The 16,429-nt window shown below is 35.4% G+C and overlaps 1 protein-coding gene across 1 annotated transcript; it reads left to right on the top strand.

Annotated features, from left to right (window-relative positions):
- Nucleotides 1-36: 36 nt before the first annotated feature.
- Nucleotides 37-16,406, top strand: slkb (STE20-like kinase b). Its single transcript, XM_042761315.1, has 18 exons — nucleotides 37-285; nucleotides 3,727-3,775; nucleotides 4,837-4,986; nucleotides 5,290-5,362; nucleotides 5,451-5,645; nucleotides 6,606-6,687; nucleotides 8,131-8,262; nucleotides 8,437-8,724; nucleotides 8,764-9,048; nucleotides 9,791-9,921; nucleotides 10,677-10,800; nucleotides 11,606-11,785; nucleotides 12,849-12,978; nucleotides 13,489-13,613; nucleotides 13,699-13,890; nucleotides 14,718-14,843; nucleotides 14,937-15,050; nucleotides 15,326-16,406. Exons 1-18 carry the CDS (start codon nucleotides 52-54, stop codon nucleotides 15,470-15,472), a joined length of 2,757 nt encoding a protein of 918 aa, XP_042617249.1. The 5' UTR covers nucleotides 37-51; the 3' UTR covers nucleotides 15,473-16,406.
- Nucleotides 16,407-16,429: the final 23 nt, after the last annotated feature.

Below are 16,429 nucleotides of genomic sequence, written 5' to 3'. Positions count from 1 at the left end.
TATTTGTTGAAATGTCTTCCAGGCAGGCTTGCTTTGTTGAATGTTATAAAAATGGTTTACTTAGACTTATATAATTCACATTTTAGAGGGCTATGTATAAATACATTTCTTTTTATTCAGGCTCAAAACAAGCAGACAGGCATTTTTGCTGCTGCAAAGGTGATTGACACCAAAACTGAAGATGAGCTGGAGGACTACATGGTGGAGATCGACATCTTGGCATCATGTGACCATCCCAATATTGTCAAGCTGCTTGATGCGTTTTACTACGAGAGCAAACTGTGGGTGAGTGTGGATTTAGTTTGTTTTGTTGTTTCCTTGTTACACAGATTTTGTTCTGATTGTGTTTTCCAAAGCAATAGTTCGCAATCTTTAAAAATAAAATGTTTTGGCCCATCTTGTTTAATGTTAATCTGCTTCATATTACATGGTGACTAGATGATAACCCTTGTTTACTATAAGAAAAGTCATGGGGCAAAGGAATAGGAGACAACCCTGCTTGCTTTCTTGTGGACTCAAACCATTTCCTTCCTGTGCAGTGGAAGTTTAAAACAAGGTTGAAGTGGCCTTGGACAGCTCTCAGGTCACTTCAGTCCAGCTTCACTACAGTATGGACATTAGAGACTTGGAGGTTCAAATAATAAGGACATGTGCATATTTTTATACTTCACCTTGAAATCAGAAGTATAAAAAATAATTAGAATTTCTTTATTATATCTAAAGAAATTTTAAAATTACAGTAATGAGCCCAAACGTTTTTTGTTTTGTGCTTTGTTTTGTTTTGTTTGGTTTGGTTTGGTTTGGTTTGGTTTGGTTTGGTTTTTTTGTTTTTTTTTTTTTTTTTTTTTTTTTTTTGGTTTTTTTTGGTTTTTTTTGGTTTTTTGTTTTGTTTTTTTTTATGTTATGTTTCTTACTGATGCCAAACTTTTTAACGGTACTGTAATATACAATTAAAATGATTTTTCTAGTGCTTAATTGTCAATGTCGTACCGCCAAAAATTTGAATGGGATTCAAATTAAGCTCCATTTCAGGGGAAATATGGTTTATTATTTACTTTGATATGAAAGTAAATATGACCTGGACATGTTCTTCAAATGTTTTATGAGATTTACCAGAAAATTACATGTCTTAGAATCACAATGTCAGTGCATTTTCTCACAGCCAGAACAGGCATGAGTGGTCAGTTGTTATTTTACCTCTCCTCTCAGTCAGTGCCTGTTTTCTTCATCTGCCTCATTGTGTACTGGAAGAGGTGTGCATATTTTACTGTGATCCTGCCATACACCAGGAAATACACTGATATCAGCCTCACCCATTTCCGTATAAAGATGTAGGAACGCTGCGATTCAAGGAATGTTTAAACTGGATTATTCATCATCCATTTATAGCTTAAGCAGAATAAATAAAACATAAGTATCAATAAAGCCATTCAGTATTCTGTGTAAAGTAGTTTCAATTGACGTTTTGCAATATGCAATGACATTTAGGCATTTTTAAGCGTCCACATACAAATTGGGGCCTCTCTGTGTGGTAAATATGAGGCTTAATAATGCATTCTGTTATCCAGACAGTGGTATTTTTGGATATAAAATTTCATTTTGTCATGTTTTTGTTTGAGTATGGAAATTTTGGTTTTTAGATTTGGTGTAAGCTCTCTGTGGGCTGTTGAGTTCTCGTAGCTGCGTTTTTTGTCAGTCTAATGAAACATATTGACAAAGGTCTCGAGAGAATGAATAACACTGACTGTTCCAAGTGCTGCATCGATGTGTGAACAGTAGTGTAGGGATCAGACATTAACACTGTTTTAAATCTGCATGTGTTTCTTGGCTGAAGCCATTTGCACTTTTCAAAAATTTGAGCTCGTTTTGAGTCAAACAACCTACGGTTAACAAGCAAGTAATCCATTCTTGTTTAGTGAAGTTTTTAAACTGATTCAGTCTATGATTCAACCAGATGACTCCTCTGATTCATTCAAAAGACCTGCACTGATTCTGAGTCAGTGAGGACAACATAGTTTGTGAAAGTTTTGTTGATAATTTGTCGATATGCTTTACTTTTCAAAGGTTTGGGGGTCTGCGTGTTATGGAATATTATTACAATATAAAATACCTTTTTTTCTATTTAAATCCATTTTAAAATGTAATTTATTCTTGTGATTGTAAAGCTGAATTTTCAGTATCATTACACCAGTCTTCAGTGTCACATGATCCTTATTTAATAATTGTAGTTTTATTATTTTATTTTTGTTATCATTTCATTCTAATATTATGATTTTATTTTTTTTTTTTTTTTTTATTTTTTTTTTTTTTTTTTTTGGAAACCATGTTACTTTTTTCAGGATTCTTTGATTAATATAAAGGCATTTGAAATCTTTTATAACATTATAAATGTCTTTACTGTCTTTTTTTACCAGTTTAATGCATTGTTGGTGAATCTAAAAGTATTATTTCACAAAAATAAGTAAATTAAATAATATCCCCAAATATTTGAATGTTAATTTACTTTAAAATTCAAATAATTTTTCTAGTGTTATATGATATGCAGTACATGACTGTTTAAAGTTTTGGGGTCTGTATTTTTATTGTTTTGAAAAAAAGTGTTCTCTAAGGCTGTTAATTTGATTAAAAATACAGTAAAAACATTGTAATATTGTGAAATATAGCAATTTAAAATAACTATTTTTAATTGTCAGTGTCATATTGCAAAAAAAATGAATGGCTGTCAAATCAAGTTCCATTTTAATGTTGAATAGGAAGTTTAATTAAAACAACTTTTATTTGAAATAGAAATTTTGTAACATTATGAGTTTTTTTACTGACACTTTTGATCCATTTAATTTATTCTTGCTGAATAAAAGTATTAATTTCTTTAAAAAAATAAATAAATCTTTATCCCAACCTACTGAACTGTACTCTACTTCACCTGTTTTTCTCTCAAGTTCATAACTCGCCTAAAATATATGCATGTTGCCACTCCTGACTTGCGATGCAGGAAACAAAATTGTTGTTCACTATTGACTATGTGAGCAGTCTCCACCAGTACCTGCCCATCCTCTCCAGATGACCCCAGCCATGACCCCTTCATCCGCCTGGTGTTCACGGAAACTCTCCTGTTCTAATCCTATTAGGACAGAAAGGACTCAATTCTGGCACTGCACTTTCGTCCTTCCTCGTGCTCATACAGGCCTCTCTCTCTCGATCCTGTTATGTCATTCGCCATATTGAGGCGCAAGAAAAGCCTTCAAGGCTCAGCAGCTTCATCGACCAATCATGACCCTGCAATGTGGCGCTGTTGACCAATCACAGCCCTGTGAAGTGATTTGTTTTGTAATAATGTGGGCTAGTTTGTCCCTGTCTTTCCAGGTTTGGATGTTGTTAAATGTCTTTGTGTCCTGAACTGAATGAGAGTTCTAGATTTTTTTTTCTGTGTTCCCATGTGCACAAGCATAAACGAGTGAGTTGAGTGAACAATGGCTTTCTGAATTGTCTGTTTTATATAAACCACTGGCTGCAGGTTCATGTAGATGTGTTCATGGATAAACAGATCTATGTACTGAACACAATGCTGCTATTGTGTCCAGGTGAACGTTGGGAAATAAAGACAGTATGCTAATCTCAGTCAATCTGTTTTGTGCAGTGTAATGTAAGCAGCCATGCTTTTGTAAAACAGTGTGATTGTGTTTTAGGAAAGACACAGTTTTATGTTCGCCGTGTTTCTGTCTGCAGATCCTGATAGAGTTCTGTGGCGGTGGAGCCGTCGATGCTGTCATGCTCGGTGAGTTCACACAAAGTGTTTGACATGCAAGACTGATTCAGGATAAGGTCACTTGCGATGACCAGTTCCTTGTCAAAAGTCAAAAACACATTTAATTTCTTAAAGGCGAAGTTGAACTTAAAATGCTCATTGATTATTCTCACCGGTTGCAGTTTATCTTATTGGTGTCTAAATATACATTTGTTTTATAGTATAATACCATAGTTTATGAATGAGGGTCAGAATTATTTTTTTATTTTATTTTTTGAATGAAATTAATACTTTAATTGATCAAAAGTGACAGTAAAGACTTTTATAATGATATAAGTGAATGCTGTTCTTTTGAACTTTCTATTCATCAAAGAACCCTTCACTGTTTCCACAAAGATATAAACTGTACAACGTTGATAATAATAATAAAAAAATATCTTGAGCAGCAAATCAGTATATTAGACTGATTTCTGAAGGATCATGTGACACTGAAGACTGTTGTAATGATGCTGAAAATTCAGCTTTGCATTATATAAATAAATTACATTAATTATTCAAATGCATTAAAGTAGAAAACACTTAACAATTTTAAATTGTATTAATATTTCTATACACTGAAAAACATTACATCTTACTCACCCCAAAAGTATAAGCTGAAAGTTGCGGGGCTTTATATATATATATATATATATATATATATATATATATATATATATATATATAATTTTTTTTTTTTTTTTTTTTTTTTTTTTTTATTAACACTTTTTTTTTTTTTTGTTTTTTTATTTAAACACCATTTAAAAATAAAACAGAAAAAACAATGGTCCTTAAACCAGTTTCCACATTAACCTGTCACACGTTAAGAATTATTTAATTATTTTTGTTTAATTATTTATATCTACTAAAAAACTTTTTGGCAACTATATATATATAATTACTCAATGTAAATACACATTTAATCCAGATATATAGAAAACAAGTGACCTTATTCTAATAGTATGTAAATAAAGTTAAATCTTTGTATAATTGTGTTTGTGTATGGTAGCATTTCCCTGTTCATGCTGTGTGTGTGTGTGTGTGTGTGTGTGTAGAACTGGAAAGGCCTCTGACGGAGCCGCAGATCAGGGTGGTTTGTAAGCAGACTCTGGATGCTCTGCAGTATCTGCATGACAGCAAGGTGATCCACAGAGACCTGAAGGCTGGAAACATCCTGCTGTCACTCGATGGAGATGTCAAACTGGGTGAGTGGGGTTGTAGGGAGCGTTTAGAGGGGAGGATGCATGTGCAGCTAAATAATCATCTCAGGAAGTTTGTTCTCTGAGTGACGGTGGAGTGGTTTCAGTTTTATTGCCTATCAGCTACGTATAACTAAGTGCAGCGGGAGATTTCAACCGTTTCGGATAATGAGCAATTTCACATTCATGTGATAACAGTAGAGAGACACAGAAAGATACAGAGAGGAACTGAGGAGGGTCATTTACATGTCAGACTAAACCACAGCTAAAATAAACTTAACATCATTGACCAGAGTCTGTGTTTTTCAGCGGACTTTGGGGTGTCTGCCAAGAACACAAAGACCATCCAGCGAAGAGACTCTTTCATTGGAACGCCTTACTGGCAAGTTAGAGTTTCATGAAATGAAGCTACTTGTACGTACACACAGATTGACATCACTGAGATGTTGATATCACTCTCTTTCATTCAGGATGGCCCCAGAGGTCGTGATGTGCGAGACGTCTAAGGACAGGCCGTATGACTATAAGGCTGATATTTGGTCTTTAGGAGTCACTCTGATCGAGCTGGCCCAGATCGAACCGCCCAACCATGAGATGAACCCAATGAGAGTTCTGCTCAAGATCGCCAAATCTGACCCACCTACTCTCCAGCAGCCTTCAAAATGGTACAAAACCAAGTGATCTGTGTGAATATGACACAAACATTTAGGTTTTTGACATTTTTATATTTTTTAAATATATTAACGTTGTTGGTAACATTTTACTGAAATCTATTACATATATTATGAATTATGAAAATAGTTTAAATGCATCAATTATGCCTTGTAATGCACTGTATGAATAATTGGAACCACAGTTATAATACATCATAATATTTATCTCTTCATTGTTACAACTTTAGAAAGTATGATGCATTAAAACATGACAAACAAGCCTTTACATATTAGAATGCATTTTAAATTTCATTAAAATTATTTATGAAAAGTTATAATGCATTACTATGTACATTATGAATACCTTTATAATGAATTATGCATGGAGGTTTGAAGTAAAAGTGTTTTATTTTACTGAGCCAATAGGCTTCACAATGATACGAGGCAAAAGGTAATTGATGTGAATTTTAAAAAGTAATAATCATCATCATTTTTTATATATGTAAAATTGTTGTTGTTAGATTTAAATGATTTTTTTATTATTAAAGACTTTAGAATTCCTTTTTTCTTTTTATTAAATATTAAATTATTTGTGTTTTCAAAGTTAACTTTAAGTGAGCTATTAATGACACCAGCAATAATCTAAATGTAAAAATAAGTGCACAATTAAATATACAGTAAATTAAAAATTTAATTTTTTTTGTATCATTTAATATTCATTTAAAAATTGTGCTTACACTATTGATGAAAGGAAATTGAATTGGTTTCTCATGATCTCAGAAAACTTTTTCTCTCAAGGCTTATGCTTAAATGCCTTAAATAACTTTTGTAGACAAATATAATTATGCAATATCATTTTTATTTATTATATGTATGTATTTATTTATGTACATTTCTATCACAGTATATCACCTATACTTCGATTTAGTTTATTTCAGAGTTGTAATGATTTCTCTCATGATCCGTCTGCAGGTCTCCTGAGTTTAATGACTTCCTGAAACACGCGCTGGATAAGAATGTGGACAACAGGTGGAGCACAGCACAACTTCTTCAGGTGAATTGACATGTCCCACATTTGAAATCTGAGACCACATCCACACAGCCTTGACCTAAGCTGAACTAGTATGGCAGCAGCCTCGTCCAGGTGGCCTTTCTTGCCCCATGAATCAGCAGCTGTTCATTTATAAGTTTGTCTGTGTCAGGCATTTTCTGCACCAGCCTTCATCCTAAGAATTGACGTCAGCAAAGGAGATTTTCTTTCCGAGGCTTTAAGTAGGCCAGCCTGACACTGACGGCGAACAGATACACACACGCTCACTTACTAAACGCTGCAGGTAGAGGCTGAATGGGGATAAAAATACAGAATTCGAGTTTTCCTCCAATTAAGGTGATAATATCAAAGAAGCTGCACATTCTCAGACCAGCTATTGAATGTCTGCAGCAGGTCTCAAAACCAAGGAAGGTAAGAAATGGAGATTAGGAACCTTATGGGACGTTGATTTGGTTGTGCTCGTTGTCTTTTGACAATGCAATAAATCTAGATAGTCTTAAATTAGGCCTTATTTTCTTAATGCCGAACAGTGACACAGTTTATCAGTATTTTTATCAGTCAATATTTAGGCTAATTTTTATTTTATTGGCTATTTAATTGTGGAGGATCATTACACATGTATTTTTACAATTAGATTTGACTGTCAAAGTATATTTTTAAAACACTTATAGTTTAATAGCACTGTTTTTTATTTTTATACATTTTTATTATACTTGGCCACCGGTTCTTAACAGGCTTCAAATTATATGAGATGAAGGCTGATTTATGTCAAATGTATTTGTGTAAATATGATGGTGTTATTTTACTCATAAGACCTTTAATTCTTAATTTCTTCCTGTATTTTGTACTTCATTTATTTTCTCAGTTTTTTTATTTTACAAATTTAACTGAATTTTTCTCGAGATCTTTGAAAACACTAATATTAATAGTACTGTTAAATATAATTTCAAAATGCATGTTCATTTTTAATTTTTGTACAATATAATTGTGATTTCACTTGTAGCATTTTTAATGTTTGATTTAATTTTTTGTTTGATAATAAATATATTTAGAGAATATTGTACAGCTTTAGTTGAATTTATTTAGTTGAATATCTACTATAACGTAAAGGAATTATTAATTATCAGCTTATTGGTATCAGATAGAATTTTTATATATTATATTATAACATATTTTAATTAGATATGTTGTGTGTGTGTATATATTATGCTAAATGCATAAATTTAATTTAATTTAATTTACATTTAATATATATATTAATTTATTATTTGTCAATTGTCAATAATACATAAAAAAATTGCTTTTTAAAGCTATCTTTAAAGAATTTATCTGGAACAGAATAATCTGATTTTTTTCTGGATGTTCAAATTATTACTATCGTATTAATATTTGCATGCATAGTTTTAATGTTTATTGTAGTAAAAGTAGTTTCCTCCTTCTGTGCAGCACCCATTTGTGAGTAGTGTGACTGACAGCAGACCCCTGCGGGAGCTCATCGCTGAGGCCAAGGCGGAGGTCACAGAGGAGATAGAGGAGCTGAAGGAGGAAGAGGAGGAAGAAGATCATGAAGGAAACCTGGTAAGAGATTATAGGAACACTTTTCAGAGAAAAATGTAAGTCTGGGTGATTACTCCGCATACCACTGACCAGTAGAATGTCCTGAGGTACAGTTTGCATTTATTACATAGCAGAATGTTTTTTTTTTCTTCCTTCAATATCGTGCTAACATGTTTAAAATAATCTTTTCCTCAGCTGCTTCCTGGACACAAACGTGCACCATCTGATGCTAGCGTTGGAAGCTCTGAAGACGAGAAGCTTCCTCAGTCGCCGTCCACCTTGGAGTCTGTTCCTGAGAAGATCGAGGATGTGGCTACGCACAGACCACCAGACGATCATGTTATAACTGGAATAAAGACGGAACAAGAACCTCTGAAGGTAGACGAGAACCACATCGAGGATGTAGCAGAACCTGGATCTAAGGAACAAGCTGTGGAAGTATCTCCAAAGGAATCTCAAGAACCTAAAGCTGAAGAGAAGCATGTAGATTGAGGTTGTGGCTGAATATTGATGTAAGAGGAGCAAAGAGCCAAACCTGATGGAGAGAAACTGGAAGAGAAAAAGGAGGTGGTGGGCAATGGTGAACTCATAAAGGAAGTGTCTGCACCAACAGAACCCATTAAACAAGCTGTGCCTGATGAACCTATTCCAACATCTCCATTGAAAGAAGACGAGAGCGTTGAGGAAAAGGAGAAACCTGAACTGGTGGAGAAACCAAGCCCAGGGAAGCCCAGGTATGTGAAGAAGCAAGACTCTGACTCTGGGATCAGTTCTTCAGCTGACAACAGCAGCAGTCTCCTTATCTGGGTTATGTTTTTAAGATGACTTAATGTGTGTAGACATGTAATTTTTTTTTCCCTTAATAAATTAAATCATCATTTAAAAACTGCATTTGTTTGATGATCTGAATCTTTTATGTGTGACAAATATGCAAAAAATCTTTTCACGGCACTTAGGGCTTTAATATTAATTTTTTTTTTAGTTTTGATTTATGTTTTGGATAATTACGTAATCGACTAATCGTTCAAAGCGGCAATTAATCGTTCAAAGTCCACTTATGTTATTCTGCACGCTTAAGATATGTTTTTTTTTTCTTTCTACATGTTATCTGAAGGGTTTTTCCATTGTTTTAGTATAACATTATAATACCATTCATATTTTTACTTTTTTATAACTTAAAGAAGAAACCAATCCAATCTATATTTGACGTTTGAGGCTTAATACTATAGAAAAGCACTAAAGGATTTTCAGTTAGAGTGTTTTCAGCTTGTTTATTTTCATATGAAAATACAGCATGCAGTTGCATCAAACAATTGTATAAACATCATTCAATGCATATTGTGATAATCATAATAATCGCAATTTCAAGGGAATAATCAGAAATTATGATTTTTATCATAATCGTGCAGCCCTAATGGCACTGTATATAATAGTATTAAAAATATTGGTTTATATGTCATTAAAAAGGCTGAAAAATATCAGGAATTGTTTTTGTTTTTTTTTTGTATTTCAGTATTTTTAAATAAATAATATTTTACATGTGTTCTAGGACAAAAAGAGGCAGAAAAAGACTCTGAAAAAGACTCGCAAGTTCATCGTGGATGGTGTGGAAGTCAGCGTAACAACGTCCAAGATCATCACAGACAATGACACTAAAAGCGAGGAGATGAGATTCCTCCGGTGAGCCGTCAGCTGTTTAACTGCTTCGAGATGATTTGCATGTTTGCCTCATGTTTGCATCATATTTGCATTCATTGGTAATGACTTTAGCTCTGCCTGTTTCATGTTGTGGTAGAAATGTTATGGCAAGGGCTTCTGCCTCTTCTGCTTGTAACAACATCACCTCTTTTGGTAAATGTATACAGACTGCTAGTGGCCTTAAGCGTTCAATCGTCTTCGTGGCAGGACGGAATAAAAGAGGTGATGTGCTGGGGGTTTTTTTAAACTACAAAGCGACAAATAGTTTCCTGTGCAGTGTTTATAAGTGCAGTTTTCCAACACCAGATGTGCTAAAGGGAAAACAAGCTGAGTGATACTTCCTGTTCCTGCCTGGACGAGCATCCTGTTAGACTGGATAGTGCCATTTCTAAAAAAAAAACAAAAAAAAAAAAAAAACTGTTTTTATACATAATCAGCATTTGTAGGTGGATTTATTTGATTGAATAAAAAGCTAAAAATGTCATATAAAGGTATTTAAATACTGTGCGTTCTTAAAAAATAAAGGTTCCAAAAGGAACCCCCTCCAAAAAAATGCTTCTGTTTTTAAAAGAACCATTTTAACATTTTAAAAATAGAAAGAATCTTGTTCCACTTATAACTTTATATGGAATGGAAAAGTTCCGTGGTACTTCATGGAATGATAGATACAAATAAAGAACTTTTTTTTTTTTTTTGTTAGATCAGGGTAAAATGAGTGTAAAATGTTTGTGTTTCAGGCGTCAGGAGTTGAGGGAACTGAGACTTCTTCAGAAAGAGGAGCAGAGAGCCCAACAGCAGCTCAGCAACAAACTCCAGCAGCAGAGAGAGCAGATCTACAAACGCTTCGAACAGGAAGTCACGGTGAGCAAGAACAAACAAAGATATTAAAGGGATAGTCCACCCAAAAATGAAATGTCATTAATTATTAATTAGGACAACGTTAAAATAGTCCATGTGACATCAGTGGTTCAATCCCAATTTTGCAAAAGCTACGAGAATACGTTTTGTGTGCAAAGAAAACTAAAATAATGCCTTTATTCAATAACTTTTCTCCTCCGCGTCACCCCATAGCGCTATTTTGGAGAGTATCACATTCGTAAACAATGTAAGCTGTTCTGTGTCAGCAGCACCGTGCGCGGATACGCTGTTTACGTCGTTTACGCTTTGATCTGAACGTAAACAATGTATCCAAGTACAAACGTTGATTACATTGTAGACGAATTGTTGAATAAAGTCGTTATTTTTGTTTTCTTAGCGCACAAAAAGTATTCTCGTAGCTTCGTAAAATTACAGTTGAACCCCTGATGTCACATGGACTATTTTACCGATGTCCTTACTACGTTTCTGGACGTTGATCGTGTAAGGATCCTTACTGTCTATAGAGGGTCACAGAGCTCTCGGAAGGCATCAGAAATGTCTTAATTTGTGTTCTGAAGTTGAACAGAGGTCTTAGGGTTTGGAACGACATGAGGAAGAGTAATTAATGACAGAATTTTCATTTTGAATTCCTTACTGATTTCCTGGAATCAAATTTCTGTGGCTCTGTCTTCTACCTACTTATTTCTTACTCCTAGCTGTTTACATTTCCTGGAACCAATTTCTGTGCCTGTCTTCTACCTACGTATTTCTATTTGTCTCAGTATTTTGAGTGGCTCTGTAATGTCAGAGTAAGAAGCGTCAGTATGATACGGAGGTGGAGAATATGGAGCGGCAGCAGAAACAGACCATCGAGCGACTGGAGCAGGAACACACCGAGCGCCTCAGAGACGAGGCCAAACGCATTAAAGCTGAGCAGGAAAAAGAGCTTTCCAAGTTTCAGAGTACGCTCAAGAACCGCAAGAAAGAGGTATGGAAAATTTAGGAAGTTGTTTCCCGCTTTGTAGGTTTGTGAGCTCATCTCCTAGATTGCTTCTGATGTGTCCTCAGCTAAACCAAATTTACGTTGCGTGAGCTTCACCCTGTGAAATCCACCCAAATCTTCTTTATCTTCCCTCTCTGACATTTTTCGGGGAGTGCAGGAGCTCTCGCCTAAACATATGATGATCCTGAAACATATTAGAGAGGATCTAATACAGACTCCTTGTGAGGAGGTAACATCCAAAAACATCTTTTCTACGGTTTTTCACTACTTGGTTTTTCTGGATGAGGCACATTTGGCTGTTTTTTTTGTTTTTTTTCTTGATTCCTGTGTTGTTTGTTTGCACGACACTAAGAGTTTATAGTAGGCTGTATTTAAGAGTGTGACACTTCTGTGGTGCATGTTACACGAGCACAACGAGGTGAATTGTTTCAGCACAGTTTTGTGTGTTGATGTTTTGGTTGTTTCAGATGTATTCAGATGCGTTTGTTTATATAGTGTAAGTATGAATCTGATATGTGTGTCTTAACTGAAGATAGCTCACAGGATGTCGCTCATGTCTCTCCAGCGCCGCCCTGCAGGACGTAAGCAGTGTGTCTGATGACTCTGTGCCTTGAAACATGAACTCTGCTTTCCGTTATTTTCTTTTTAATGGTCTACATAAGAAATATTATCATATGGTTAAAGCAGTTTCATTCTTTTAATAATTTCAGGCCATTTTTGGACATATAAGTACCAACATTAGCAGCAAATTTTGTCTCTGTTTGGGCCTGTAATTTTTTTTCCTCCTCGTGTATGAGCTCCATATTCTTCAAGATTTTTTTTATGACAAAGCAGCTTGTATTTTAAATATAGGCCTGTTTAGAGGAATGAAGTCAAGAGACATTGGTCCAAAACTAAAGACTAAAACGGTTCACTTTTAAGTTTTTCTGCTTTGCTTTAGTTCTCTATTTTTTCCAAAAAATGCGCCCTGTCCTTCCAAAATTATTGTGTTCGAACCTGTTTTTTTTTTTCCCGGTTTCTAAAGTTATGTATGCATGTGTGTTTGTAGGAGCAGGAGTTTCTTCAGAAGCAGCAGCAGGATCTGGACAGCGCTCTGAAGAAGATCATTCAGCAGCACAAACATGAGCTGGCCACTATTGAGAGAGACTGTCTCAACAACAAGCAGCAGCTCCTAAGAGGTCAATATTAGCACTAGTCTCCTTCCCATTCTTCCCAACTCTTCATTTACAGCTTCTGCAGCGTTAGTAGTTCAGACTATTCAGACAGGGCTTTAGTCGGTTGTTTGTGTGCTGAGCAGTAGCACCACAGTTCTCTAATGCTTGTCATGTGGCCTGGTCTGATCTGATCCTGCTGTTAAATGCATTACCATGGCATCTGCTCCATATAACCTGCACAGGTTTTTTTTTTAAAGAGGCTCCTACTGCATTTCAAACAAAGTTGTATGTAATTCAAATCTCTGCCCAAAGCCTATTGTGTTGTCTGATGTTCAGAAGGTGATATATAGAAGTAAAATATCATTTGTTTGCACATTTGTTTTACACACCTCTCTATGCAAACATGGGCTAAACCAGTTTTTTGTTGACTTTGATGTATTTTGGGCATCAGCATTATTTTTTTTCCTGAGTATTAGAGAGAAAATATAAACTACTGTTCAAAGCAATATCCATTTTTCATATTGTATGTTGTAGCCCGAGAAGCCGCTATGTGGGAGCTGGAAGAGCGCCACCTGCAGGAAAAACACCAGTTGCACAAGCAGCAGTTGAAAGACCAGTACTTCATGCAAAGACACCAGCTGCTCAAAAGACATGAGAAGGTTACTTCCCAGATCAGTCTTATATATGCTCTTCTGGCGGCTCTTGATGTGAATTTGTTTTCACTCTAAATGTGTTTCTGCACAGGAAATGGAGCAGATGCAGAGGTATAACCAGCGTCTGATAGAGGAGATGAAGAACAAACAGACGCAGGAGAGGACCAGACTGCCTAAGATCCAGCGCAGTGATGCTAAGACCCGCATGGCCATGTTCAAAAAGAGTCTGCGCATCACGACCACAGGGGTCACGCCGGAACTGGAACGTGAGAGGGTCAAACAGGTCAGAGGTCATATCGGGTTTAAAGGAATAGTTCACCCAAAAATGACAGTTCACTGAAAATACTCACCCTCGGGCCATCCGAGATGTAGATGAGTCAGATTTAGAGAAATTTAGCACCATTTGTTCACCAATGGATCCTCTGCAGTGAATGGGTGCCGTCAGAATGAGAGTCCTATGAGGTGAATTGGTGACGTCAGAGTGAGAGTCACAAATCAGGTGATAAAAACATCACAGTAACCCACACAACTCTGTTTGTTTATTTGAAGTATTTTGAATGGAATTTTTAAATTCAAGCCTTAGCTAATATCACTTTCTCCAGTGAAAAAGTCTCCTTGTCTGAATCAGGAGAGAAATATGCACAGATCTAGCACCGTTTATAAACAAAAACGATCCTTGAACATGAAAAGTTAATTGTTGTTTCTGCACTGTTTTAATAATAAAACGATCCTTGAACGTAAGGGAAATAAACATGGTTAATTAAATACCCAATATTGGCTGATATATATGCAGTAAATGGGTACCGATTAATTCTAATTTGTAATATTGCCATAATATGTTATCGGATGCTGTTAGAGATTTAAATTAATTGGTATCCATTGATATTGGATATATATCAGTCTATATAGCAATATGAGCTGATATCACTATAATATATCCAATATAGCTGGTTACCAATTGAAATGTCTAATATTGGTCCATAATATATGTTATATATAGTGCATCCCTAAATATTTAAACTTATTGCACAGATTATTTTCTTCTTGTTTTCAGTATGTTTTTGATTGTGTAGTAAATATTGTATATTTATTTGTGTGGCCAATGAACAGTTTGCAGCACAGGAGGAGAAGAGACAAAAGAACGAGCGTCACCATCAACACCAGAAACATGAGGCTCAGATGAGAGACCTGCAGACGCAGTGCGACGCCAACATCAGAGAACTACAGCAGCTGCAGGTACACACATACGAGAGACACAGTACAGCATTTCAAATACTTTGTTACTTTGCCATAAAAAACAACAGTGATCGAGCCTTCTGTGTGTTTCAGAATGAGAAGTGCCATCTGTTGATTGAGCATGAGACTCAGAAGCTGAAGGAGCTGGATGAGGAGCACAGCGCAGAGCTCAAGGACTGGAGAGAGAAACTCAGACCCCGAAAGAAGGTACCACTTACTGTACTTAACCTTAGTCACAGTTCTGAATGCTTGAATTATTATAAATGTAGTTTTCTTGGTAAACACCCTATTATAAGACTTTCTCACACCTAATGAATCTATAATGATGGACTATGAAAAGATTTTATGTAATGCTTCATCCACACCACTAGGTCAGGCCAACAAAACATAACTGAGTGCACCTTTACTATTCAATATTTAAGTCCACTGTTAAGAAGGTTTAATTAGTGCCTTTAGTAAGAACATGAAACCTCTGCATACAGGCCCTTGAGGAAGAGTTCGCCCGTAAGCTACAGGAACAGGAAATGTTCTTTAAAATGAGCGGGGAGTCTGCGTGCCTTAACCCCTCCACCCAGAGCCGGATCTCAAAGTTCTACCCCGTCCCGAGCGTCCAGTCCACCGGGTTTTAACGCACACGTTCACCCTAAACTGCACTGTGACTGAACTTGTGCTGCCTTGTTCCCTCTGATCACTGATGTCAGTCAGAAGGAAGGAGGGACTTCATTGTTCCAATAAACTACAGAGAAGTTTTTTGCTTTTGTTTTTGTTTTTTTAATTTAAGCTTTAAAAGTGGATTTTCAGTGTGGTTTCCCTAAACATTTCAGCAGTGGTTTATGAAAGATAATGTGATTCTATATGCCACTAAATTGATCGCCATCTTTTTTTTTCTTTTTCTCGAATCAGTGTCTTAATGTTGTGGTTTACTGTGATATTTTTAGGATTATATCTGCATACATGGAATGACTGTTCAGCTTCAGGCTAATTTGCTTGCACTAAACTAAGCGAATTATTTAAATCTAAATCAATCAGAATCAAAAATCTGAACGGTAATAAAATGTTCTTAAATTGTTGATGACAATTCTGATTAAGTTTAAAGGCACATTATTTAGAGGTAAATACGCATCACTTTTTTGAGCTTTGTTTATCATAATATTGATCTATACGATTTATAGTAGCAACAATATTAATTTCTTTGAGATGTTTGAGCATATCAGCCACACTGTATGCAAATATCCTGACATGACTGTGGTTTAAAGTGCATTTGCGCTTGCACTGCTATGCAATGTGATCATGTAGCCGAATTAAATCATCTCAACTTATTTCTGTGAACTTCAAAGCAAGAGAGCTCAATCTCTTCATACTGTCCATACTACTTATTCTCCAAAAGAAACAAATGGTTTTACGATAACATGTGTTTTAGTTCATCTCTACAGTACATTAGTGTACCTTTCAGTGAAATTGTCTAGAGGATGATGTGCCCTGTAAACTGATGTACTTTAATCAGACAGGTGTTCTTTTATTCTTGTATATTGTAGCACAGTTTTGTAGTAGTAGTTTTTTTTTTTTTTTTTTTTTTTTTAGTAATT

This window comes from Cyprinus carpio, chromosome A1, assembly GCF_018340385.1.
Source record: "Cyprinus carpio isolate SPL01 chromosome A1, ASM1834038v1, whole genome shotgun sequence".
In the NCBI taxonomy this organism is placed as follows: Eukaryota; Metazoa; Chordata; class Actinopteri; order Cypriniformes; family Cyprinidae; genus Cyprinus; species Cyprinus carpio.
This window is presented reverse-complemented; position numbering and strand designations above follow the sequence as displayed.